The sequence below is a fragment of the Plectropomus leopardus genome, chromosome 4, assembly GCF_026936395.1.
Source record: "Plectropomus leopardus strain MGB_pleo_1.0 chromosome 4, ASM2693639v1, whole genome shotgun sequence".
NCBI classification, from domain to species: Eukaryota; Metazoa; Chordata; class Actinopteri; order Perciformes; family Serranidae; genus Plectropomus; species Plectropomus leopardus.
Genome location: NC_142179.1, coordinates 32554747 through 32582730, shown reverse-complemented (window position 1 = coordinate 32582730; position 27984 = coordinate 32554747). Strand labels below are relative to the sequence as shown.

Sequence of the window (27984 nt, the reverse complement as noted above, 5' to 3'; positions counted from 1 at the left end):
TAAACTACATGTCCAGTTGGTTTTAAATCAAAGTTGATCTTTAATGACTGATACATGGTAACCTTGCAACACTCACTTATACATTCTAATATAAAATAAATTAAAACCATGAGCAAACATCACACATCAGCATTTTGATTAACAGCTACTGGATAAAACGGAAAATAAATACAACTGTTAGGAGGTATTTTGCACACATACATTTAAAAGAAAATGAGAAAAGTGGAATGTTTAGTACCTTCAGTATCTTCTAGGTTTCAAACTGCATCGGTAAGCAACAAATTCTTTATGCTTTATCCTGTTTTGGGTTATAGAGGCATTTATATAGCGGCTCGTGAGCCATCATATTCCCCCCCTCCGGTTTCTTTTTCCTTGTTCTTCCCTGCTGTAATAACGTCAATAGGCTGTTAGTTTCACATAAAACCTGCATTCAGAAGAGCACAATCAGTAGCTATCATATTTCTACATGGACTGCACCTGTGCTCACATGATATACCTGCAACATCGATCTGATCATTAGAACCAAATGGTGACTAGAAGATGCCTATGATGATGAACAAATGCAACATACTAGAATGTTTATATACATATGCCAAGTGCCTATACATGGAGGTGGGGTGCATAATTCAAGAGGACGTAAATCTTCCACTGTGTCTTGCAAAGTTGTGGGTTTAAAAAAAATGGTATGAAACAAATTCTGAGCGGCAAGTGCACAAGATCACACCCAGTTTTAGAAAAGAACGTGAACGCCAATACAGTGAAGTTAAGTAATGGTTTGATAGCACAGCAGGTGAAAATAAGACATGAGTAATACAGGGACTGTGTGTGTGTGTGTGTGTGTGTGTGTGTGTGTGTGTGTGTGTGTGTGTGTGTGTGTGTGTGTGTGTGTGTGTGTGTGTGAGTGTGTGACAAGAAGCATCAAAACGTTGTGTCCGACCTGGGTCAAATAGTATGTGAAAATTATTATCAGTGTTTTTGAATCCGCTAAATATGAATCACCACTTAGATCAAATCAGTGAGTACCAGTGTTACAGTTAAGTATTTGTACGTCAATTTAGCACACCGCGTTTGTAAACGACACCTTAATGAACTGTGTTTGAATAGATCGGATGTGGTTAACTCATCAGCTACTCCTGTCAAACACACTGTAAAAAGAATGATTTGTTTTAACTTAAAAAACAAAGTGAACTGTGCAGGCGGCCTTAATTTTTTTTTTTTTAGTTGACTGAATTTGAAAAGACAAGTTGAATCATTAAAACTCAACTTTTCAAATTCAGTCAACTTAAAAAAATTGAAGGCAACAAGGTCACTAACTTTTTTTTTAAAGTTAAAACAAACGTTTATTTTTATGGTGCGCTAAGAAATGTTTCACAGCAGTATTTCACTGAAACCTCAGGTCTCCGCTTTCTCCTTCTGCTTCTTGCTCTTTTTCAGGAACGAAGGCGGCTTGAACTTCTTCTTCTTCTTGGACGGGGACTTGGAGGGCGAGCACTCAGGGGTGCCCCCTTGTGGTTTAGCAGGTGGAGCAGCAGGGGGGGAGGAGGTGTCGTTGGTTGAGAGCGCTTTCATCCCTTTCTCCAGCTCCTCTGTCGTCTGCTTCTCCTCCTCGCCTCCGTTCTGTATGGCTGGAGATTCGGTCTTTGCCTCCTCTGCTCAAAGTTAAAAAAGAAATCGAAACAAATTGATATTCAGCAGGCAGACAGAGAGCCTTGAGCTGGGTGGAGCTGCAAAGCTACATGCTGGACGTGTCACTGCTGATGAACATGCTTGCTTAATGAGAAGTGGGTTGTCATTCTCTGTACTTACTAGTGAGACAAGACCAAAGCACCAGAGGAGTGCCCTATGAATCAGTGTGGAGTGACACAGAAAAGGACACACAGACAGAGAGGAGAGAGTACAACAGATACAGTGGGTACAGAGACAGATGGGCTGAAATGTAGATCAAATGATAACAGGTAAGAAAACAGACGTGTACCAGACATTTTGACGCAGAGCTGGAAAACATTAAAATGATATCAATATCGTGTTATATTTTAGATATTGTAATATCATAAGTGTTGTCTTTTCCTATTTTTTAAGGCTGAATTGCAGTTAAGTGATTTACTTGTCTGAACTTACCAGACTGTTCTTGCTCTTCTGTTATTTGCATTAACACACATAGTCATTATTTTTGGTATAATTTGGTAAAAAAAAAAAAAAGGTGTCATTTGGCTTTCTCCATATTGCTCCATAATGTCTGCATTCTTTTACTTTTAGAGGTTTCCAGGGTAATGCTGGTTTACCGGCAAAGCTAAATGGAACAGAGCCATTATTAATGCTATGAGTTCAACCTGTGCTTTCCTGCTACGTCAAGTCAAAATGTCTTTCATGAGAAACATCACACATTACACATGCCAATAAAGCCAGAAGCCCAATGTTACTCCTTTAGGTTTCTAACATGTACTGTAGTACTGAGGAGTAGTTAACTTCATGTAGTTGAGTCATTTTTCGGTAGTTGGGTGGAAGTTTAACTTTCAGTTCTAAGCTTTTTCAGTCTTTGACTTTTGGTCAAGTAGTCTTTGTTGTTGTTAGTTATATATTCGAAAGATGTTTTTTGCCATACAGTATGACACATGTTTTCCTAGAAGTTGTGCATTTTTCTGATTCCAGCTGAGAACTGAGTAACCTTGAGAATAGTCATGCAGAAGATGAATAGTGTACATGTACTTTGACTTTTGATTCCCCAACATTGTTAACAGCTTTCAAAAGGACTCTTTCTTCAGTAGAAAACTTTTTACAGTGAGGTCTGTAGTCTATCAATAGAAAGCGGGACACTGTCTGTGGCGTGAGATGTTGTTGCTGAGATGATATCTATGTCTCCATGCCTTTGTCCGTCTGTCCCATTCTTGTGAGCACGATATCTCAAGAATTCCTCCAGGGAATTTCTTCAAATTTGGCACAAATGTCCACTTAGATTAAATGATGAACTGACAAGATTTTGGTGGTCAAAGGTCAAGGCACCATGACCTTGGATCCGTCTCATTATTCTGATTATTCTGATTATTATTCATATATCTCAAGAATGTCTTTGGGGAATTTCTTCAAATTTGGCAAAAATGTTTACTTGGACTCAAAAAATGTACTGATTATAATTTGGTGTTTAAAGGTCAAGGTCGCTGTCACCTCACAAAACACATTTTTGGCCATCACTTAAGAATTCATACACTAATTATGCAAAAAATTTTACAAAAATGTCAAATACAATAAACTAGTCCGTGAGGGCATACCATGAAGCGTTTTTTTTTTTTTTTTTAAATTATGCTATGAGCATCAAAAATAAATTGATTGGTTTTGAATGGACTGAGGCGTGTATATAAATGTTTGATTTTTGTTACCATATATCCTCCTGACTGTGTGAATCAGCGCTTTTTAATGTACCCATAATCAAGAGAAGAGTAGCTATCTCTAATCTCCATTATTCTATATTGAGATTATAATTTTTTGATAAAAGAAATAGTAATCATACCTCCAACATCCTACAAAAGTTTTCTGTCTAAATACACAACAATTTGGCATTAAATGGCCTAATTAATCCAGAATGTGTGCTAACAGATGGTGTAGACGGTACATGAAGAGGTGTAACACAGTTGTTGGTGAGCATTTGAAGCACAAGAAGGCAGAAGCAGCACTGAACACATGAGTCCCTGTAAGGCTTGGAGCAGGCTGCTGGTCGGACACGCAGCGTGCAAAGCGAGCAGGGCAGACAGTCAGCGCTCTGCCAAGCCTTACCTGAGAGAGGAGGGGGGCTGGGCGGAGGGCCCTTTGTGGGGGAGGTAGCGGGGGGAGACTCCTGTTCATTTGCCACCTCCTCCCCTACTTACACAAACACACACAAAGACACACACAGTGAGGGACAGTGAGCGCCCAGCTGTGCAGGAGGTTAGAGTTGTGAGGCAAAGAGACGAGAAGACAGTTTACACGACAGTCACAAGTGAAACCAAGTTTGCCAAAGATGCTGTGTGTAGCTGTTTAGCTTCAAAAATGAGTCTGTGTACATTTTTAGACTTTTTTTTTTTTATCATGCAATGTCATTTAACGGGAAATCTGCTGCATGTTTTACAGAGCAAAACAGAGGAGGGCAGAGACATCACAAGCTTCATGCTTTATTTCTATAAGGGATGGAAGAGGAGAGAACCTATAGGACATTTCAAATTGTAACCTTAAAATATATATTGGCAGTTAATATGTTACACACAGCACCTTTAAGAATGTTAGAAGAAAATGTGCAGAACACTATCAGGAAAATTAATAGAGTAGCATATCAAAATGCCTTTGTTATCGCCTAATATCGCCAAAAGTATTTAGACGCACCTATGGCGCCAGACAATTACTGGAAGTAAAAGACAACAAAATATAATCTAATCCAATGAGTCTAAAATAACAAATAAATAATACGAATAGTTAAATTACTCAAATTCACCATAAACATGTATATTACGCTTTCTGGGTTTTTTTGTTAACCTCCAATCAGTTACAAAAAAAGGGAAAAGCTTTTTATTTGTCCTTTGTCTCAAATCAGTTGATAAAATGAATTAAAACTATGCAACTCGCCAACCACACATATACATTGGTCCTCAATCAATCCCCTCTGCTCCTTTTAGTCCAGAAGAGGAGGCCCTGAAGTTAGCATTTAGGAAGCTATGAAATATAAGACTATAAGAGAGGCCTTTAAGGTCATGGTTGGGGTAAGGGTTACATTTCGTACACGGTGAGTCACGCCTTCATGTCTTATGAATTAGAAGGTGGTGTCACAGTCTGCTCAGTGTCTCTCCTGCTGCTGAAGGATTTTGTCCACTTACTTCACCCCCACCTCCCTCTCCACCCAGCCACTCCTCCTCATCAGCCTCATCAGCTCCACCTGGTGCTCTCAGCTGCTCTTCATCTCCAATCAAGCCAATATTTAAACAGCTTCACTCCACTCTGTCTTTTCAAGATTGTCTTTGCCTCAATGCCTGACCTTCAAGCACTCACTCTCAGACATAAAATCTGTGTAAATAGTTAGAATCTGAGATGTTTGGCCTCCATAGTCAATATGTTAGACTCACCCTGCGTTCCAATAGCCATACTACCATACTATTTAGTATGGCAGAAAAAGAGTAGTATGTCCCAATATGAAAATGTTAAATGCAGTATGCCAAAAATACCAGGATGTCCTACTACATTTGGCCACTTTTTGCAGTGTGCAAGCCAGCTGGGTGACAGCTGACAGAAGCCGCAATGATGAATGACCGTGAATTCAAGTGACTGATGACCAGTCACATGGTGAATATAATAAATCATACAGATAACCACCAACAAAAATAAATAAAAATAACAGTGATAGAGAAATGCATATGTAGGCTCCATGATGTATGCAATTCTAACTTAAAAGTTAAATGTTGTTAAGTAACAATAGCAGAGCTCTCCGGCTTAACCTCCGTCTCTGTTGAGTTTGGTGAATTTGTTTTATCTCCATGGTAACAGTTATATGAGAAAGAGGGTCACAGTTCAAGGTGCAGTATTATGAAGACGTAGTACGTCCTGATTATGTGCATACTGCATGCAACATTCATACTTTGCAAGGGCAGCCATAGTACCTACTAAAAGTAAAAAGAAAAAGAATGCGATTCGGAATGCACCCTCAGTTTCTGTACCCCTGTGATCACTGACGTGAGTCCGCCCCTTAGATGCCTTGCTGCCTTACTGCTGCTGTATTGCTGTTCTCCATGGGAGAAAGAGGCAACACTGCGGTCATAGAAATTTCCACGTTTTAACGAAATCTATAAGTTTACCTGCTGGCTCAAACTTATTGTGTAGCACGTTAACACATTCACACAATGGATTTTGTTATTTACCTCTTTTGTCAGGTATATTGTCTGTGTTTAACCCTTTGAAACCTGAGTAAATTGACTTCATAAAATGGGAAGAAGGCAATGAGCAACAGAGAAAGTAATTACTCCAAAGTTAGCAAAACAGTACAAAAGAATGACTTGAAAATCAGGCAAACAAGATTTGGGAAAAGTGCTTAAAAATGCTGGGTGCAAATAGGCAGACTGCAGCATTGGTGGATTTGTCTTGTGTCAGTAGTGGTGGGAGTTTGTCGGGGCGTGCTGTAAACATTTCAAAGGGAATGTGGCTGCTGCTGTACATGTTTTACTCTGTGTGCCCAGTGATCTGGAAGCAGAGCAGAAGATCTGGGTAATTTTACACATAGAAGTGGAACGTTCTTGACTTCATGCGCCACTGAACACATTCAAAAGGACTGAATGGGAATGGGGGGGGGGGCTCTGACTCTGACTCTGTATCCAGTTCTCTTTATACGTCTATGTTCTTATCACCCAACCTCAGTTGCCAACCCTGACTAAGCTCTTGTGGCTGAACTAGAGCAAATCCCTGCAAACTCTGGTGGAAGGCCTTCCCAGAGGAGTGGAGGCTTACAGTCGCAGATTAATGCCCGTGGTTTTGGAATGAAATGTTCAACCGTCGCATATGGAGACACATGCTTCCAATGTAATAATGCTGAAGGCGCACTCTTCCGCTGCTTAGTGGAAATGTAACGTGGTCGAAAGTTTTGGAAGGAGGATCTTGGAAAGGCTAGCCAGATAACAAAACTATATTGGGCATTTATCCAGCTGATTTGTGGTACAAGTTGATTTTCATAAAATTGTAACTTTTTTTCTCATAATATTATGACTTAATTCTCTAAGTCTCAACTTTTTCCCCCTTCAATGTGGCCATTAAAATCCATAGTAAAAACTCAGATAAAGATACTGTTTAAAAAAAATGGATGTAACATTTGTACTTTTAGCCATATATGGAAATTACTTTGTAAAGGTACATAATAATATGGTTTGAAGGATAGATCAAATTATAAATCTCTCATCTGTAGAACTATAGTACCGTACCTGCATGGTTAAGCATCTAAACAGCATTATTTACAGTCAGCTGGGTTGAGCTGAGTGAATCATACCATTGGTGCCTCCATCCTGTTTCCTCTGCACCTCCTTGCGGTACTCCTCCAGCTCCTGATCTGTCAGCTGGTTGAAGGGGTTGGGAGGTTCTGGCTCTGCAGGGACTTTAGGCGGGCTGACTGGAGACTAATACACAAGCAGAGACAAAATTACAGCTTTTAATACTGCAGTTAAAGAGGAGGACTTGGAGAGGAAAAGAAGGCAGATGTTTGGCGAGCAGTGAGCCTGCAGTTTACCGGAGGACTGTCAACTGTTATAACGCTGGCGAGGACTTGAGACTGCGGTCCTGCTGTCTTCGTGTCCTGACGATTCTGCTGTCGGATCTGAAGAAAGAAGTTAAACATTTTTGATTCATGTGACAGGGTCAGGGTTAGGGTTTCGGGTTAGATGGTGATTGTGGGAGAAAAAAAAAGACCAAAAGCAAAAAGTTACCTTGTTTCGAGTCTCAATCACCTCCTGAGGGTTGGTGAAAAGAGGCACAAACTGGTTTGGGTTTTCTATCTTGATGGCTGTGCTGCCAGCTTGTGTCACCTCTTCTGTCTTCAACCACTAAGGGATAGACAACCAACATTGAGACAATATCTCAAGAAAAATTAGCTGATTTTTTTCAATATGTCCATTAACCCTTTAAAACCTGAGCAAATTGGTTTGATTTCTTTTAAAACATGAGAAAACAACTTAACAAGACATGGCCCAGAAATTTGCAAAAAATAAAATTAAAAAGTTACAAGAAAATAACCTGAAATAAGCAGAAAGGGGGAGAACAAATACAAAATGACCTAAAACATGTTGAAAAATGTATTTATTTCATATATTTTGTAAAAAAAAAAAAAAAATCTGTAAAATAATTTTAAATATAAAATTATTACAATTATTACAATGAATTACAATGAGTTTTAGATAATTTTGTAATAATCCTACCTAATTTCTAAAACATTTTTTAGATGATTTTTGTAACCCCCCCCATGTTAAAAAAAAAAATCTAACCAATCTTTAAACAAAAAGTATTTTTCGATTAAAAAGTATGTTTTCATTGAGAAGTTTTGATCATATGGATGTAAATCCAGCAGAGGGCAGACTCTGCAGTGCAGCAGTCATCACGGGGCAGTGGGTTCTCCCCTGCAATGCAGACAAGAGGAGAGAGAGGAGGGTGGGAGGGACTGAGGAGGAGAGGAAACAGAGGAGGAGAGCAAAGCTCCGCCCACTGATGTAACACAGCCACTCTCTTATTGTTTTGGTCTCGAAAGGAGTCATCACTGCAGCCCTGCTTCATCCTCTCAAAATTAAAAACAAATGCTCCCCTGTGTGCATCAGCCTCCATGTGAATCAGAGGGAAAGCTGTCGATTTTGGATTCAGGGATAGTCGCACATCACATATAATCAGTTTCTTTTTAAATCATCAGAGAGATGGTGAGTTAATCACTGTTTCTGTGTCTGTCTCCTCCTGGCATAAGTGTTTATTTTAAACCCACCAGCTTCAGGCCTTTTTCGATCCCCTCCTCACAGCTCACTTAAACCCTGTGAAACCTGAGCTGATTGTCTTGATGACTCAACAAAAAACATGGAAAAAAGGTAATGAGTAACTTAACAAGAAATTACCCCAAAAATAACAAGAAATGACAGCAAACTGACAAGAAAATTACCTGAAATTAGGACAAAAAGAAAAGTAAAAGAACAAAAATATTACCTGGAAAACAATTTAAATATACAGTTTTTTAAATTATAAATAAATGTTCTTAATATTTCCCTAAATTTTTTTTTAAAAACAACCCTCTCTCTCCTTTTAAAGCAGATTTTCAAGCTATTTTCTTGCCACCTTCCACAATTTTTTTCAGCAATTTGTGGGACATTTCATGCCAAGTTGATGATTGTGTTTTTCACGTGTTTGAAAGAAATTAAACCGATTTGCTCACATTTCAAAACGGTAAATAATTGTGAGAGGTGCCTGTGTGCAGCATGTCAGTTCAGGTTTCAAAGGGTTAAGCTCACTCTCTGTTCTAATCTCTCTGCTCTTAAGCTTATATATATATATATATATATATATATATTATAATTACATATCACGACAGACAATCTACTTTCCCTTCCTCTTTGAAACATTACACAATGGCCACAATAATCTGCACAACATTGTGTATGTTTCAGTGAACAATTAGTGCAGATAACGTATGTGTTTGGACTACAGCTGGGACCATCATGATTATTTCACATGTCAAGGCTGCAACTTTTTTAGTGCAATTTGCTCAATAAATCAAATGATTTCTCACAGTGGTGCGCTGGTGTCCTGGGCTGGCTTGCTCCTGGCTGACTTTTTGGTAGGTGTTGGGAGTGTTGAGCCATCGAGTCCTCTCCTGCTGCTGGCGCTGGGCGAAAGGGTGCTGCCTCAGAGCCGGGTGGACCCCGTCATCATCGAACTGGTGGAAAGCCGTGGCGGTTGCAGGCACCTCCACCTCCCTCCGCTGGCCCTCGATCGCTCCAGCAGCACAGGGAAACGGTAGGCGTAGCCTGTACGGTAGCCCTGAAAAACAAAAGAAGAAAGAAGTGTCAGCTCACAATGGACTGAAAAACAGTCATTTTCCCAACAGTCTGCTATAGTAATTTTTAGATGCACTGCGTCATGTCAAGCTTCAATCAAGCCGGGAATAACAGCACTGACAATGAGAGTCTTTATGGTGTCTTCCCTCAACCTACAGTGTGACATTGCACCTACAAGAATAGTTCAATATTTTTTAAATAACTTTATTGCAGGCAATAAAATCTGCCTACCAGCACCTCTAACGCTCACTTATTAACACTATATATATATATATATATATATATGTATATGTATATATATGGTTAGTTAAACCCCACAAAACAACAAAACAATGTCCAGCACTACATCTCGGCCGGGAGCTTTGACTCTCTGGACTGTTGGAGTCACTTTGAGGGAATTGGACAAACAGCAGAGACCTCCGTAAAACTCCAACTTGTTATTTTTACCATTCTGTTGTTTGAATAAGCAAAAGTGGTATGTGAATGTAAGTGGATTTTGCTACTTCAGACAGAAGTTTCTCAAGAAAACTATAACCCAAAAAAAAAAAAATATGATGAAAAAAAAAGTTGTTGATGGTTTCCTTTGACTCCCTAAAAAAATGGCATTTCACACCGATGGACATGGCTTTGTAGGACGTAGCAGTTGACACAGCTTCATCTCAGCCCTCAGAAAGAAAGCAACCGGTAACTTGTCATGATATGTCACAGGGATTGCTAAAAACATGACATTGTGAAAGACGAAAAAAAGTCCTGAAAATTATCTTTAAAAAAAGAGAGAGAGAGAATCATTAGAAAATCATCAAATGCCGAGGGAAAATATCAAGAAAACTTTTTATAATTATTGCAATTATATATTTAAAATTGATGACAGAAAACAATTTTATTCCATTTAATCAATTTTCAGGATATTTTCCGTTTTTGTTGTTTTTCTTTTTTTTTCTTTTTTGTGCATCTTTTTTTCTGCAAATTTCAGGTATTTCCATCCTATTTTTTTAGGCGTCATTTTTTGTTCAGTTACTCATTGCCTTTTATCCATGTTTTTGCAAGTACTCAAGCCAATTTGCACAGGTCACTAAAGTACTTTCTACTTGGGGCACTGGGTAGCTCAGTTGGTAGAGCGCCCGCCCCATATACAGAGGTTACATGTCCTTGCTGCAGCTGCACCGCATTCGAAACTGACTGGCAGCCCTTTGCTGCATGTCATCCCCACTTTCTCATCCCTGTGTCTTGTCATCTCTCCAGCTTTCCTATCTGATAAAGGCCATAAAAAAGCCCCAAAAAATATCTTAAAAAAAAAAATTTTTAAAAGTACTTTATACTTGACGGTTTTGGTAGCTTTAATATAAAAAAAAATTACGAGGACAAAATTACGCAGGACATTAAGCACTACCCCCGGCTGAAATACCAAGTTTTTATGGGAGTCCCAGCTGTGTTTCCACTCTTTATGCTAAACTAACTGGATGCTGGTTGTAGCTTATAGACAGGTATGAGAAAGGTATCGATTTTATCAATCAAGCCAAATCTTTAACTGATGTCAGCATTATGTTTTGCTTTTATTGCTTTAGTAGTCCCTGTGCAGTGCACAAGTTTCTGTGGTTGGTCTGTATTCAGCAGTTACTGCTGATGCAGACTGAACATTGCATGCTGCTTTACATTAAAAGCTTTCCATCGGCAAACCACAGGAAGGCTTTTATCCTTTTATTATGAATCAGCTGCAGGAAATGAGGCAGTTTGTGTCACAACACTTATGCTGCATTCACATGGTATAAGATTGATGGTAGATGAGAATGATTCCCGCACTCATTCACATCATCAGACAACTCAAGGCGGTCATAAGATTGTAAAAGTGGTCACGTGAGGGTTAAAAATATTGCGCATTGATCATATAGCACCATATCTATTCTTCATTTTGGGTTGAAAAACGTTTTGTGACATATTAATATTTGTCTTTTCAGGCACTTTCATATAATCAAGCATTTTGCTGAGAATATATCTTTGCTTTCTGAAAAATACAAGTTTCCCTGTTATAGTTCTGACCTGGAGGTTGGCATGAAGGTATTTACAAAAGTAAACACATTAAACCTTTGAACAGATTGGCTTTATTTCTTAAAAAACATGGGAAGAAGGCAATGATACCTGAAAATACCTGAAAATTTCTCAAATAATAAATTTATAAAAAAATAAAGAAAAAGAAAATAAAAAAGCAAACAAAACATGTTGAAAAGTGTTTAAAAATTATCTAACTCTGTAACATGATTTTATATTATGATAATTATATATTTTTCCCCCTATCTTTTTTTTCCCCCAGCCATTTTCCCTAGACATGTTTTCCCTAGCTTTTTTTTATTTTTTAAATAAAGTGATATCCCTCCAGGTTTCAGAGGGTTAACCACCACATGAACATGGCATTCGTATCAAACAGGTCATGTTCAATAAAAGTTGGTCTATAGCAGCGCTTTTTGTGAGTGGATTGGGATTTTAAACATTGCATGGGAGGAGTGGTAACAGAAGCAGCAGCCACGGTGATCTGGTTAGATGGAGAGCTGCAGCTGACAGACCTGCTGCAAATCAGCAATCCTCCCACACACATCAAGGTGAGTAAAACCTTTTATTGTGCCACCCTTTAAATTTAAGCAAATCTTAAAAGGGGTAATCTTGCAAATTAGTTTCGCACTGCCGCAAAACTGGAGCAAGGGACACATTAAAGAGAGAATGTTTCAAATCAGTGCAGCACAGACTGACATGTTTTTCCTAGTGTGGGTCTGTAAAGCTCCATAAATAAATAAATGGCATTTTCTTTTCAACTAAGAAACACTGCAAAAAAAAATTTGTGTTTTAAATTTAAAACGTATCACTCACTTCTTGATTTTTTCCCATCTCAACATCTGCAATGCCCTTTACACATGCTTTAGTCAAATTGCCCTCTTGCACCTTCAGCTTGTCCAAAATGCAGGGCTCTTAACTTGAACTGACCGTAGATCTCACATCACTCCTATTTCAGCCTCACTGCATTGGCTGTTTAGGATTGATCATTAGATTAGATTTAGATTTGAATCATTTATAAGGCACTACATGGCCTAGCTCCTGCATACATTTCTGAGTCACTGAAGAAATCCAGCCAAAATCTGCTGGCACTTTAACACCATCAAAAAGACTTCTTAATCCTCAATCATCATGTTTCTGTTTAGCAGAAGTGCTACCCACCAGGTTATCCAGGGTTCTCATGAGGGCCTCGAACTCGTGTTCCCCGATGCGGCTCTTGTGAAGGGGTCCAAAAGTAGAGCCAGCCCAGCCCACGGTGCCGGCTATGTTGGGTTTATGGATGGTCCGGTCCAGCAGAATCAGGTTGTGTTCGCCACCGGCACTGCACAGAGCTGACACCTGGCAAAAAACCAAACAAGGATTTAAAGCAAGGTTCTTTTTATTCAGGGAAAAAAATACCAGTTTCTTTTCTCTTTTCTGTTAAAGTTCTACTTCACACACATTTAACCCCTTGAAACCTGAGCAAATTGGCTTGATTTCTTTCAAAAACATGTAAAGGCAATGAGAAACTACAACAAAAAAATGTCCCCAAAATTATTTATGACAAGAATAATCACCTGATTTTTTTAAAACAAAGTTTAAAAAAAGACCTGGAAAATGTGCTTGAAAAATTATAAAAATTCCATAACATAATTTTAAATATGTAATTATGATAATTATAAATATACTTAGTCCCCAGCTTTCTTTTTTTAAAGACATTTTACCCTAACCTTTATTTTTTATTTTTATTTTATTTTTTTTATTCTTTTTCTCCATGTTTGTTTTTCAAAGAAATCAAAACACTATTGCTCAGAGGTCAAAGGTTTTTTTGAAGGACCACCGACGTCACAGCCGCGTATCTTCTTCCCTACAGGCCACTGTGCGTCCTGTAGGATTACTGCAGTGTCTCTCTGGCACGCGACACTCCTCTAGTGTATTATACTGCAGTGCAGCTGGCTCGATTTCAGTGAAAGGGTACCAAAAGAAGGGCAAGTGCCCCAGTGCAAAATTGGTGCATGTACACAATGTACACATTCCAGCTCACTCTCCCACTCACACATACACCCACATATGCAGCGGCAACACTTTGTCTCCGGTACGTCAACTGTTAGTCACTGTAGTGTGAGTGTGAGCTACCTGGATCTGGCAGGCAGCCTGGATGTGATAGATGGTGTAGAAGGCCTCCTCCACAGACTCCCCCAGAGCCACGATGCCATGATTCCTCAGCACCAGAACCTACACATCATGAAATCAACATTTACACAAGAATGAAAACCACCTTCACCTTTTCTATTTTGCAACATCTGCAGGTTATTGAGAAACATCACTGTACAATGAGAAGGCACCCAGCTAGCAATTTTTGGTTCCAATAACGTTCTGAGAACGGTACAATGCAAGGTTTTAATAACGTTTTCAGTAGCAAGTTTTCTTTTAGTTCCCAGAACGTTCTTCTAAGAGTTAGGGTAACATTCCCTATAAACATGAAAAAAATGTTTAAAATGTTTTTTTGGGGGTTTTTTTTTGTTAACGTATCACATTATATTACATTTGAATTAAAAAATGGTTTGTAATCTCAGTCCTCAATAACATGCTCTCATGTAACATTGTGGGAACGTTTTATAAAACAACATTCTATGATCTGTCACCTCTCAACATCACCAAAACATCCTCAGAACGTTGCAGTTATAACGCTACATCTTAGTCAGCAGTGAACCTTAAAGGAACATTATTTGAAATTATAAACATCCTTAAAACGTTCTTTGAATATTAGATTCAAATGTTTTCTTTAAAACATGATTGCATCTTGTAGACAATGTTAGCCAGTGTTGTGGGAACGCTTCCTGCAAGCTGGGCACACTCTCAAGTTTAGCCTCCAAGCAGCAGCAGCTTCAATAATTAATCCAGTGTAAGACCACATCACCTCCTGTCTTTTATTCATTCACTCAGAAAGCTGAATCAAGCCAAGTGGGACGCACCGTAGCGATAACTACTCAATCAGGCAATGATATGCACGTTTCAGATCAAATGTCTTTTCTCTGGCGTTCTGCTCACCTTACAGGTCGGCCCCAGGCTCTTCTGCAGCTCCACTCTGTCCTCCTCCTCCTCCATGACTCCATTGTAGTCGTAATAAGCCACATCGCCCACCAGCAAAGCCTCATGGGACAGAGGCAAGAGGCCACACTTCATAGCTGAAACCTGGAGACGGTTAGCCGTCAGTCATGGCAGCAAAGGTTACTAAACAGCTGGACTATCAGCTAATGTTATTGGACTCAAACAGAGCAAGACAAAGCTGCAACTGTTACAACTATTGAATGATATCCTAAAATATGTACAATAAAATATGTAGTTTAGATAGTATTCAATATCAGTTTAAGTGTACATTATATTTGTATTTTCACCGCTTTAGCTTGCCATCAGGCAGTGCTTTCCAACGTGGAACTAAAGCCATTATATCCATCAATGTTGTCTTTAAAGCCAGACTCCAATTAGAAAATCAGTGATTTAATATTGTCTTTGGCTGCAATCAGTTATTTTGTTTGTTATTGCTCCTGTGTTCAGCAAGCTAAAATTTAAACACACTGTTACTGGCGAACTGATAATGTATTTGTGTATTTATGCAAATTATGCAAATTTCACAACATATGCAAGTTAGCATCCAGCAGTTTCTCAATGTTGGGAACTCATACTATAATTTATAACATAAAACTCTGAGGTACTTAACATTTACAGGTTCACAGTAGGGCTCCAGGCTGGCAAATAAAAAAACAATATTGATAAGTACTACATACAACCCCACTTAAAAAAGATCCAAACTACTCCTTTAAAAGGATGAATATTTGTTGATGAATCCCTCATTCTTCTGTGTGTATCTGGATGTGACCAGCAGCAGTGTAGTGGTGTCCTCTAAACAGGAGGGGACAGAGCTGTGAGAGAATGCCAACCTGTCCTTTGGCATAAACCCAGGCTGACTCACCGCAGCCGTGGCAGGTGTGTGGAGGTGAAGCAGACAGCGGACATCTGGCCGGGCCGAGTAGATGGCTGAGTGCAGGCTGAACCTCTCTGTGTCCACGCCCAGGTTGGTGCTGCCCTTCTCCACCATCTCACCCAGGATATTCACCTTTACCTGGAAACCCATATAAAAGCAGGTTATGTCTTAATGAATGAATTACTGATTAATTATTAGTTTATATATAATAGCTGAGAACAGAATATATTATATAATAGATTGTATATATATATATATATCCATGACTGGAGCATGCACAGTCACAAATATTATTTATTAATTTTTTTCTTTTTTTCTTTTAACTCTTTATTCACAATTTAGTGCATACATATAATCAAATACAGAGTCAACAAAGTAATTATATTGTATTAGATATTGGATAAAAGGTAAAAAAAAAAAATAAAATAAAGCAACAACAATAATGAATAGAAAGATCCTTAAAAAATAATTTAAAAAAAATATCTTTCTGCTCATGCCTACACAGACACTTTTTTTAAACCATGTCTTCTCGTTTCCTTTCCTGCTTTCCTCCTTTTCTTTTACCTCCCCTCCATTCCCCAGTGACACAGTTATGTTTACATTTGCATCTGTATTGCGGCATCAGTCACAATACAGGTGACAAATTTTAAGTGTGCACATGGACGTCCATAGATCTCCACGCAGCCCCAGTGGGCGGATGACGACTTTTACATCAAACGGACCAAAGTGGACCCTTGCGGACACAGAAAATATAAATTGGCCTTTTTTCCTGACTGTGATGAGCGTTACTCACCAGACTGGATCCAGTGACCTCACTGTAGGCCAGACCGTCTGGAAGCACCAAGAAGTGTTCCTGTTCTTTACTGACACGCAGCTGTCAGGGAAGAAGAGGGATGTTAGTAAAGACACACAGATAATGAAAGTAGATGTTCCTTAAATTCTGCTCTAATTGCACTTTAAATATATTGAAACAGAGCACAGAAACATAGAAACATTGAGATGATTTTATTCATTAATAAATTTACAGCTTTTTCTCTATTCGTGGTTGGATATTACCCTTACAGTACCTTAAGACTTCTGTCAAATAAATCATCTCCTCTAATATCTTTTGCACCAAACCAGCCTGATCAACTCCATCCATTTCAGATATGAGCTACACTTCCACAGAAAACCACTCATAATGGGCTTTAACCCTTTGATGACAAAGTCGGTTCAGTCAGTATGTGTTTTTCCTCATAACAAAGGACAAAAACAATAAGTCAGCTATGTAATTGTGTGAAAAGATAGTGGGACTAACAGTGAGACAGGTGCGGCTGATCTGGGCCCAGCCGTACAGGTCAAACAGGCGATGGACACTGGCCAGCTTGCAGCGCATCAACCTCTCCCCCTTCACCATGCTGCCGGGCTCCCAGCCTTGCAGGTCGTTGATGGGTGTCACCATCATCATGTCTGCGGGAGGAAGGGAGGACACCATACAGAGACAGAGACAGAGACAGAGCAGTGAAGATGATAGGCTGAAGACACAAATGATAAATAAGCAGGAGGGTGGTTCATCGATTCCTTTCAAGGTAAACATTAAACATCAACATGCCAAACATCAACCTAAGCAGAGGTCTAATCAGCAAGAATGACTGAAAAATCCCCTGTGCATGGGGCCTTTAATGTTAACACAAATGAAACAATAGCACAAATACAATATTATCCTTTTCTCTCTGTGGACTAGTTAATCGTCTCCAGTTAATTAGTCTTCATCCACACTGACGTCAAATTTTTACACCCGTTTCCTTTTTTTAAAAAAATAATCATACTTTGCAAATCTGTGGACGGTGTCAGTATATACTTCACTTTTTACAACCTTAATATAATCTTCAGTGGCACTGCAACAGACCTTTCTCACAAAAGATATTTTAGGTTTATAAGGAAGGTTTATTAACGTCAGACGAGAGGTGAATGAAGTTTTATGTGGAAAATAAGAACTCACCTAATTTGTTTAACCCTTTGACACCGTAGTAATTTAGCTTGATTTCTTTTAAAAACATTGGAAGAGGTCAATGAGCAATAAAAAAAACTAATGACCCCCCCCCCTTAAATTACTGATTACATCAGAGCTTTATTAAAAAGTCTTGCGCACGTACTAGAAGGGGAGACAGGCAGGGCGGCCGGGGAGCCGTGTGACGCCATGAAATCAGCCAGCTGTCTCAGTGCCCATAGGTTGGATGAGCTGCCACCTTTCTTCATCTGTTCCTGGATCAGCACATCCAGCTCCTCCCTGAACGACTACACACACAAACACAGATGTTTATGCATATTATCACACACACGTAGAACCAGACCACACGTTACAAAACTTTTCACTTTTCTTGTGATACTGAGTGTGTAGGAGTTGGACAAGAAAAACTCCATAAGAATAATGTGAAAGATGCTGTAATCACATCAAAATTCACGGGGGCTTCGAACACACTCCTACACTACGAGGGCAAAGGTGAGTGAGCATATCTAATGAGTCAGCCTCTGCATCAGTCCTTTCACTTCATGGACAGCCTCTCCACTCCACACACAACTTCACTGGCATCATGCAGCCTCACTGTTGCCCTCCCATATACATAAACACACAGTCATTCAGAATGAGTTCAGCACTGACTGCAGCTCCAGCTGTCAAGTGGCTCTTGAGAACAGACTTATTGTAATGTGAGGAGATAAGCACATCTAGAGGAGAGGAGAGGAGAGGAGAAGAGACGCAGAGAGAGGAAGAGGACTGAGGCAATAAATCTCACACACACACACACACACACACACACACACACACACACACACACACACACACACACACACACACACACACACACACACACACACACACACACAGCCGTCTCACCGGACTCTGGAGGAGGCTGGAGATGCGTTTCTTATGCTGGGGTCCGGAGCTGGGTGTGGAATGCTGAGGAGACTGGAGGACCTCGGGGACCTCGGGGACCCCATCACTGGGGCTGCGCTGCACCGGGGTGCCTTTGGGGGTGGGGGACTTGCTCATCTTCTACTGGTTTGCAATGGGTGTCTTACAAACAGCGCTGGGTGGAGATAACTGTAAAGAAAGACTGTAAATATTATAAATGCTGCTTAAACAGTGTTTTTTACAGACCTATCATAATCATAATAACAATCATAATAATACATCGGACTAACATCATGTTTGTGAAAGTCCTCAAAGATTCTTTACAGAGTGTCAGATATATATTAGGGGTCAACAGGATCTCGGCCTCGCTGATTATTAGAACCGATTTTTGGCGTTTTGCCTGTTACACCATTTTATTTAATGATCAATGATAAATTTAATAAAAAGAGCAAAGAAAGTGTCAGCGCTGGAGGAACTTTTACTTTGTAAAACTCAGAGAGCTATTTCCTAAATTCATTTTTTAAATTACAATCTTTACTTGACTTTATTTAAAAAGTTGCTGGGAACTTGTACTTGATGTTGAATGTTTCACTTATGATTTAACATTTGCTAAAAGCATTTAAGCAAAGTTTTGTGTTGAGGTTTGTTACAGTCCAAATTCTAAATATTGAAAGAAAGATTTTCATTTTTATTGAAAATGGATATCAGTTTCAAATATCAATTATGTGTCTCATTAACCACTAATAATCAGTATCAGAATCAGTCCTGAGAAACCAATATCTGTTGACCCCTAATTTAAATAAATAAAAACAAGCAGTAAAATTCTCCAATAAAGGCAGTAGAATACATGAAATCAACTACTATCAACTAATAAGAATATGAGGGGTGTAGCTTAAGAAGGTAAATCTAAAAATTTGGGTTTTGAGGGCCTTTTTAAATGTTGAAAGTGTTAAGGCATTTTTGATGTGGTTTGGTAGTTAGTTCCATAGAGAGGGGGCAGCGACTGAAAACGCTCTGACACCCATGCTTCGCACTTGGTCCTGGGGATTTGCAGGAGGTTGGAATCAGCAGAGCAGAGGCATCAGGAGGGGGCGTGCTGGTGGAGGAGGTCAGAGAGAAAGGGGGAGCCAGTTGTTAAGGGCCTTGTAGGTGGTGAGTAGAATCTTGAAGTTTATACTTTGTTTAACTGAAAGCCAGTGGAAGTCGTGGTGTACTGGGCTGGTCATGTGATACTACTAAGTAGGCAGGTGGCAGAGTTTGTACTGGAAATTATTAAGAAACTGTGTGTGGTACCATGAGTACCCAGACTTACTGCATGGGAGTTGCCAAATTAGCTCTCAAAACATATAAACTTACAAGTTCTGTTTAGTAAGATAACCTTTACAAATAAACACTACTTGACACTTCTCAGGTTTGAAGCCTAAATGCAATCACCACAAGTGAAAAGCTAACGGTACGCCACGTCGCACCACTTAACTCCGCCACCACAACAAGGCTGTAAAGCTGCGTTCTGCTTGATGACATTCTGTAGTCTTATTTAGCCACTTGTAAGTAACCACCTTTTTTAAGATGCATAAAAGCTTCAGAATTCAAGAGTGGGGTATTTGCTGATATATGACATGGCATGATATTTTATGCCATTTAAAAGAAAAATTGAAAGTCTGTTAACAGAGACCTTATATCAAGCATTTAAACGAAAACCTATTCCCAAACCCAAAACCATTTGAGACAAGGGAACCAGGAGTACTTAAACCCTAACTCATTTCCGGTTTTAGGTCCTGGGGATATGCAAGCTGTTACCCATGAGTCTTTGTGCAATCATGTGAGCTAGCAAATGCCTTATCAATGTGCTGTATTGACACATAATGTCCAGTTAGCTGTATTATCATTATTATTATGTGTACGGTGACACACCGTCGACCTCAGAGACCATTGGCAAAAGTGCAGTCAGCGCAGAGCAGTCTCTGATCTCCTGTTGCTGAGTGAGCCAAAATCACATCTCATCCACTTTCTCCTGCGACCGGACATTAGCCAGAAGAAGGCTTGGTAGAGGAACAGCTCTCGATCCAATCTGGGTCATCCTTACCCTGATGCCGGCTCTCCTCCTTCTCTTCATCCGGCACTTTTGGTTTTGTTTCTCCCCTCTGGTCTGACTGACCACTTAGTTTATGCCGTTGTTGGGGATCCTCTCGCGGTCTGCTGCATTCAGTCCAAACTCCACACAACTTTCCTGATGTTGACAAGTAATTCTCTATCGCAGAAAAGTCGTGCTTCAGCAGAAGGGGCCATAATTTTGAAAAAATAGAAAAATATAACAAAATAGTAGCAAGGATTTTGAGGAGCTACAGGCTGTTGCATCTATATGCACTGCTGTCGTCATAGCATGGACAAAAGTACAGCAAAGTGGAAATGGGTGCAGACCCAAATCATATTCAGGGAATTATCTCAAGTTAATACGATATAGTATGCAGTAGAGGGGCCCTGCTCCGTCTCTCTTTGATGTAAGGATTCCTTGGGTTAAAAGACATTAAATATGCATCAAGTATATTAAGTACTATGCCATAGAGCAGGGACACTCAACTTGCTTTGCTTGGGGGCCACTTGTAAATTGTAATTTATTGTTTTAAGAGGGGACCAATACAAAATCAAAATATACACCACCAACACAAACAATAAAAAAGAACATTAAATGCAGTTACCACAAGGAAGGACTAAAAAGTATGTTAATATATGCTAGAAATAAACCATAAAAACCAGACAATCATAAGACCAGTGAAGATACACCCTGACATTGACATGCAGAACATGACATACAAAAGTCGTGCAACAGTGCTTTGAAACGGCCTCAAGGAAAGGAGTGCAGCTTTAAGTCTTCCTGCAGAAGATTCCACATAGTATATGGAGCTGCATACATAAAAGCTATTTTGCCAAACTCTGTATGAACCCTAGACAATAAGAGCAAGTTCTCTGAACAGAGAGCACAGCCATTTTTTCATTTTTTTGTAAACACATAAATATGCTGGAACTAGGCCAAGAACAGCTTTGTAAATAAGAGAATTCCATCTGCATCTAGATTTTGCAACCCTGACTTTTGTATCAGGACATGTCTAAAGCTAGGTGTGGCTGGATATGATTGCAAAATTCACTTCTTTACTCAGACGACCACTCCGCCTAATTTATCGCATGAAGTGACAACTACACTTTATCAAATGAAATCTTTTGAGCAACAATGGCAGGTAAAGCGATTTTGAGCTGAATTTACCCAGAGTTTGAATTCTTGAACCTTCAAATTACTAACAAGATGCAGTCCATTTACAAAATAGAAGAAATACAGTAGGTTCAGCTTCAGAAACTTCTGGAGATCAGCCTGAAGGCACATCATGACACATCATGAATCAGAAATACATTAGAAATCGCACGTCCCCACTAATTGGAATAATGAAGCAATTTGTGGCAGCTCAACCGTCCCTTTCTTATGGCAGGACAGGCTGAGTCAAAGGTGCCGGCGGATGGCAAACATGATACTGACCAGCAGACAACAAGCTGCATGTTGCTCCACGCTGGATCCAGACGCAAGTTTTTTTTAGTTTTTATAATGGACACACTCTGTATTTTAAAAATGTTTCAAGTCATCACTTCCTGTAATACGTCGCCAAGCAATTGAGGTAAGAGTGCAGTACAACAGGGACGGAGCAAATATGACTTAATGATTGAGAAAAATATATATATTATGAAACTTAGTTTTAAAAGAACAACTATTCTTTTATATTTATATTCTTTTATAGGCCACATGCTCCTAAAGCAGCAGTCATTATGTAATTTGCATGAAAACATATAAACAGGAAAGAAATCCAGGCACTCCAAAAATGTGAAAAACAAGGAGGAATTACATGAAAAGGCCTTTCTCATAGTGGCTAAATCATTAAAAAAGCCAACATGTTTCGACCACTGTTGGTCTTCATCAGGGCTTTAAATCATGTTTTAAAGTGGTCAAAACATGTTGGCTTTTTTAATGATTTAGCCACTATAAAAAAAGGCTTTGCAATGTAATTCCTCCTCTTGTTTCACATTTTTGGAGTGCCTGGATTTCCTGCCTGTTTATCGTGTTAGTTCCCATTTTCCATGAGAACCTGACACAAGTGTTTGACCTAAGTTTGATCATAGCCTACAGAGCAACCAGTCATCCCTCTCTTTTGCATGAAAAGTCTTTGTTGTCATGGTTTACACAAAGAAATGTAAGTGAATGTGCAAATGGTAGAAGATCAGCATTCAGAATAGCGTTTACTCTTTCTGAGCCTCAAGGGGTAACAAAAGCCCTGCCCATCAGCCCAAACTACGAAGAGATCCAGCAAAAAAGATCAAATCTTAAACAACTGTCAGTTCGATCAATACTCTCACTTATGTACAATCAAACCCAAGCAAATTCGATATCCTGCATTACCATGAGAACAGAGTTTCCTATTGACAACAATAAACAATATTTGTATTTCCAAACGGCAGTATTTAGATGAAAAACCTACCCTCACATTAAGGATGCTGTATTCCTCAGGGCACTGGGTGCTGGAAGTGCACAGCTTTGGAAAATGCAGCATTAGCAGAGCTCACATGCAGACAGGAAGTTAGCTAGTGATACGGCTTGGTAATTGGAGAAAGGGTAAAGAGTTACCGTAAGGATCTTCAGAGAGAAGCTGGCCACTCCCCGACTGAAACACACTCAGCTCACACATGCACGCACGCACACAGTGCTGCAGGGAGCAGATAAGGTCCCAGACACACCACGCCCTCTCTCCTGTGCTACATCTCACTAACTGACTCAATGACTTACTTGCATTACTGTAGCATCACCAGCTGTGCATCCCTGATCACATGCATTCACATCCAGGACACGCTTTTCAGATGCACAACAGCACAACAGACTGACATCACATCCATGTGTATGTCCAAAGCTCACTGCGTTACACACGAGAGACTCTGACAGATGACTAAACCTTTAATGGAGTTTGTGGATAAACTGTGCACTTTAACCCGACAATATCGGCCTGTGCTCAAAAGCACTGAAATGTTACATCAGCTATAGCCAACAACAATCAGCCACACTCTAAAGAGCTAGTTTGAATGTTTTTCCTTAAGGTTCCCCTTTCCTATCATTTTGCCAGCTGACAACCCCTGACTATGTAACAGGTTTTATGGATATTTCATATTTTAAAGCTGATGTATGGGGACAAACCTCTTATCTCTGAAATTTCTATTCTTCAGGATTTCGAAAAATAACCCACTGTGTTTTTAAAAGGATCCAATGGAGACAGGGGTTTTTTTATACATAAAAAACATTTAAAAAAACCCATTTCATTGGTTGAGAAATGGTAAAACCCACTGACAGACATAGAAGGGGACCAAAAAAATCAATTAAATCGATTTATATATATATATATATATATATATATATATATATATATATATATATATATATATATATATATATATATATATATATATATGTATATAGTGAAATGTGGAGATATGAGGCTGTGCCTGACAACGATGATATATTTAATGCACATAAACAATAACAGCACCAAAGAACTGATAAACTGCACAATTAATGTGAACAGTAACTGCAGAAAGTTTGCATAAAGTGAGCAATTTGGATGACAAACAAACATACATTATTTAATTATTTTTTGCTAATTTTTGGGCCATGTCTTGTTAAGTTACTTGTTACCTCCAAGCTATGTTCTTGAAAAAAAAAGAACCAGTTTGATCAGGTTTCAAAGGGTTAAAATTAAGAAGGTCCTGAGCTCTCCCTTGAAGCTTTGGTGGCCCTTAGTGGGTGTTAAAACCCCAAGGTTGGGAACGAACCAGTGCACGAAAGCACTAACTGAACTCTACTTACAACTGAATCTAAGATATTTCTTTTTCCAATAGCTGCTGTTTCCCTTTTAATTTGATGTTCAGTTCTAAGCAATCACACAATCTCACTTCATCCAAATGTATCCATGTGGATTTTTTAAATAATGTTTCTTATGTTAAGCTACTCAGTCTAAAACAGCCTAAATTTGAGGCAGTAGCTCTCTCACAATAGAGGCTGGTTCACAGTGTATATGACTCTCTCTCTCTCAGGGGGTATCAGGGGCCCAGCTGCTGACAGGCAGCAGACAGAAAGCCTCTCTCTCCAGGGAGGGTCCTAATGACTGAGGGGAGACATGGGGATCTGGCTGCTGGCCCACCATCACTTCCTCCTGCTCTTATCCTTACTCGCACTGTGATGGCAGATCATGCTGCATCATCACCTTGCTTTTGTTGCATAAAATCTTAGCACACAGGGGGGAGCTGGCTTCTTGTAAAAGCAGAATTTCAGTATTGCATAGCTATTGCTTTCTGCTGTGTATCTTTCACCGATCAACACATTTAATGCTGCTGTGCTCTACTGCAAGACTGAGATCTTTGGCTTATTGCGCACATTCAAAGGACGTGAACTCAACCACCCGTTTTCTAAGTTTGCTCTACAATATCTTTACATATACATCTACGTCTGTATTGACTGCTGTTAATCTACACACATGCAGTGGTTTTAGGAGGTCTGTGTCTGAGCACTCACATGCAGCAGCAGAGATGCAGATAGAGGTATAATTACCTAAGTAGCTCAGGATTGATTTTCTTTGGCTTCCCTTTCATTAGGTTTATGTCATAATGGCTGTCTGTGGATCCCAACCAATTATGTCACTAGTTTTAAGCTATCTAAAGGTGAATAATTGTGATCATGTTTAAACCCATTTAAAAATAATTTACAAACAAAGCACGTTTTTACTTTCTAAACCCATCATACCTACTTGTAATTTTACATGTATTTTATTTTTATTTATTCATGTAATTTTTGTGTTGAGTAAATATTTTCCCAGTATTTTATTTTATTGTTTATGCAATGTCATTTTTGTATTCAGATTTTATGGCAGTATTGTATGCCTTCATTTATCTTCTTATATTTGCTTATTCATTTTATCATTCCAGTGTTTCTCAATCTCTTTGTGAAGCACTTTTGTCATATTTTTTTTGTCTTTTAAATGTGCTCTATAAATAAATCTGACTTGGCATTATAGTTCCATAAAAAAAACAACTTGTTTAGATCTTACGTGTTGTCCTGTTTGAGAATTAAAGAGCAGGCCATCAGTTAGCTATCAAACTTTGTTTACTTTTATATTGCGTACACTCAGGTGCATTTATATTGATTTCACACGAATCTCAAACTTACATTCCTGCCTGACACATAAAAAAAAAAAAAAAAAAAATTCAGATAAGAATACACTGTTGTTATGGTGTGTTTCTTTTTTTCAACTCCAGGACTTCACCTTTTAACTTTCATACAAAGAACAGTAAGTTTTTAAATTCTAACAATTAATTTATGGCGGAGGGAGGGTCATGCATTTTCCCTGAGTCACTCATGGAGGCTAAAGGAGAAATATTTGTGGCTCCAAGGAGGGTAAAAAACAAAACAAAAGACTAAGTCACACCCATGCCAACCCCCTCCTCTGATAAATAAAGAACAGTCCCTTATCTCAATCATTTTAGTAGAAATAATCAAAGACTTCATTTATACATATTTAGATAAGAGCTAATAAAAACTAAATTCTACTGACAGAATTTAACATCAACTTCTCCACTGCCCTAGCTGAGATTAATCCATCCCATGTCTGTCATTGTGCTGAGAAAGATTAAAATCTGCATCCACTCCCAACCATCCTGCTCCACATGGGGGGAGGAAGAAGAGGACAGGCTTATCGATCAGATAGTCATGTGAGTGCAAGGATCCACATTGTATACCAACCGCTTCATATTTCAACGTGAATGCACAATATGGTTTTATGGCTCTATAGCATCCTCCACCCGCTAGCGGCCCGCGCTCTGCATGGCTGCCTAGCAACACTCGCACGCGCTGCAGCATCAGCACCAGGATCAGCTAATGGCCACCCGCAAAATGCAGAGGCCGACAGCGACGGCTAAATGACACTCTGCTCTGCCCGTGTAGCAAACGCGCATCTACAAATATGTATATATATTTCAAATGACTTAAGGAGCTCATGATGTCCCACATATTAATCCTGTTCAGCGTCCAGAGCACGCACAACACGAGCTACTGTAAAATAACAAACAGCCATCGCTGGCACGCTAATGAGGGAGATTTGACACTGCACGGCTTAAAGCGCTGCCATCACAGACTTGCAGTAAGAATGCCCGACACAAACTGCACATAAGGGACCCTGCACTCGCCACAGGCCTCCATCTGCAGAGCACAATGAAGAAGAGAAAGCATGTGCAATATGGAGAGGCTGCCGTGTGCCGAAGAATAACAGTGCAAACAAGCACACAGCACAATCTACGTGTAAAAAGGCAGCGGGATGCGCAGTGAGCAACAACAACATGCTAAACATCAGGCCATAAGAGCGTGCACACACGGCCGATGCACGCCTCAGGGAGGACTCTGCATCACGCCCAGCCATTTAAACCACGATTGTTCGACACAACTCGATAGAAACGTTAGCAGGCAAGTGTCCTCACCTCAGTGCATCCCCAGGAGCGCGTCCTCTGTGCGGGTGCGGCACACCCACACAGGAAGCAGATGTGCTTTAATTACAATAAATCTGTCACTATTGGTTCGCAACACCAGGGCTCCTTTGTCAGACTATTTCAGGGCCTCAGCTGATACCAAGTCAGTGGACCCTGATGTTTTGCATCGCTCGGTGCGCCTGGACCAGCCCACTGCCACGCCTGTCCACAGTCTGACACCCAGGGGCTCCCACTCACACAGAGAGTCAGCCTTTGCAAAGCATTTGTTGTTGTCTTTTCTTGAAGCCTACATGCAGCCCTGGTGTGAATCTAATGTGTCCAATAAATGTTGTTTAGTTGGCTGATCCCAATTCAAGTAAGACAAAATATATCCCATCAAACAGGCGCCACCTCCTGTCCTAACGGAGAAGAGCCTGTACATTGTTAAAAGGAGATTTAAAGTGATTTTGTCACATCTGAATCGAGACTGACACCCACACAAAACAAACAAAAACTAACAGTATCTTTTCACAAGTACTTCAGTTATATGTGAGTTTTAGGTTCTTTTTACTTTCCTTGAGAATTTCCATTTTCGGCCACTTCATACTTCTACTTAGTGGAGGAGGACGTATAATGTTCCTTTACTTAAATAAAAGTAGGCTACTGGTACCACATTAAGAAAATACTCTGTTACAAGTCAAAGTCCTGCAGTGAAAATATTACTGAATTTAAAGTAAGTAGGATTAATTACGAAAATGTACTTTAGAATTAAAAGTACCCGATGGAGAAAAATCTTTAAAAACTAGCCCAAAAAATTTAACAATTGTTTGTTTTTGTTTTTGTTTTTTTTTAAAAAAAGACTTAATATTTTATCAGTGTAGTTCCCAATTAATTTTCTGTCAGTGGGATGATAATTGATAGATTCAGCAGTACTTGAATAAGCTGTGACTTTTATAACAGAACATCATATTGTATAAACTCCTTTGTTTTTATACAAAATTATTAATTTGTAATATATT

General features: G+C 39.4%; 1 protein-coding gene across 1 annotated transcript; it reads right to left on the bottom strand.

Moving 5' to 3' along the window:
- Positions 1-5: 5 nt before the first annotated feature.
- Positions 6-27320, bottom strand: add2 (adducin 2 (beta)). The gene is given in 16 exon segments (XM_042488466.2): positions 6-1649; positions 3769-3852; positions 6989-7115; positions 7226-7312; positions 7422-7538; positions 9257-9448; positions 9451-9507; positions 12729-12905; positions 13683-13781; positions 14598-14741; positions 15520-15669; positions 16325-16405; positions 16829-16980; positions 17667-17808; positions 18407-18613; positions 26978-27320. Coding segments are annotated over 15 exon segments (2022 nt in total). The 5' UTR covers positions 18563-18613; positions 26978-27320; the 3' UTR covers positions 6-1392.
- Between the last annotated feature and the right edge of the window lie 664 nt (positions 27321-27984).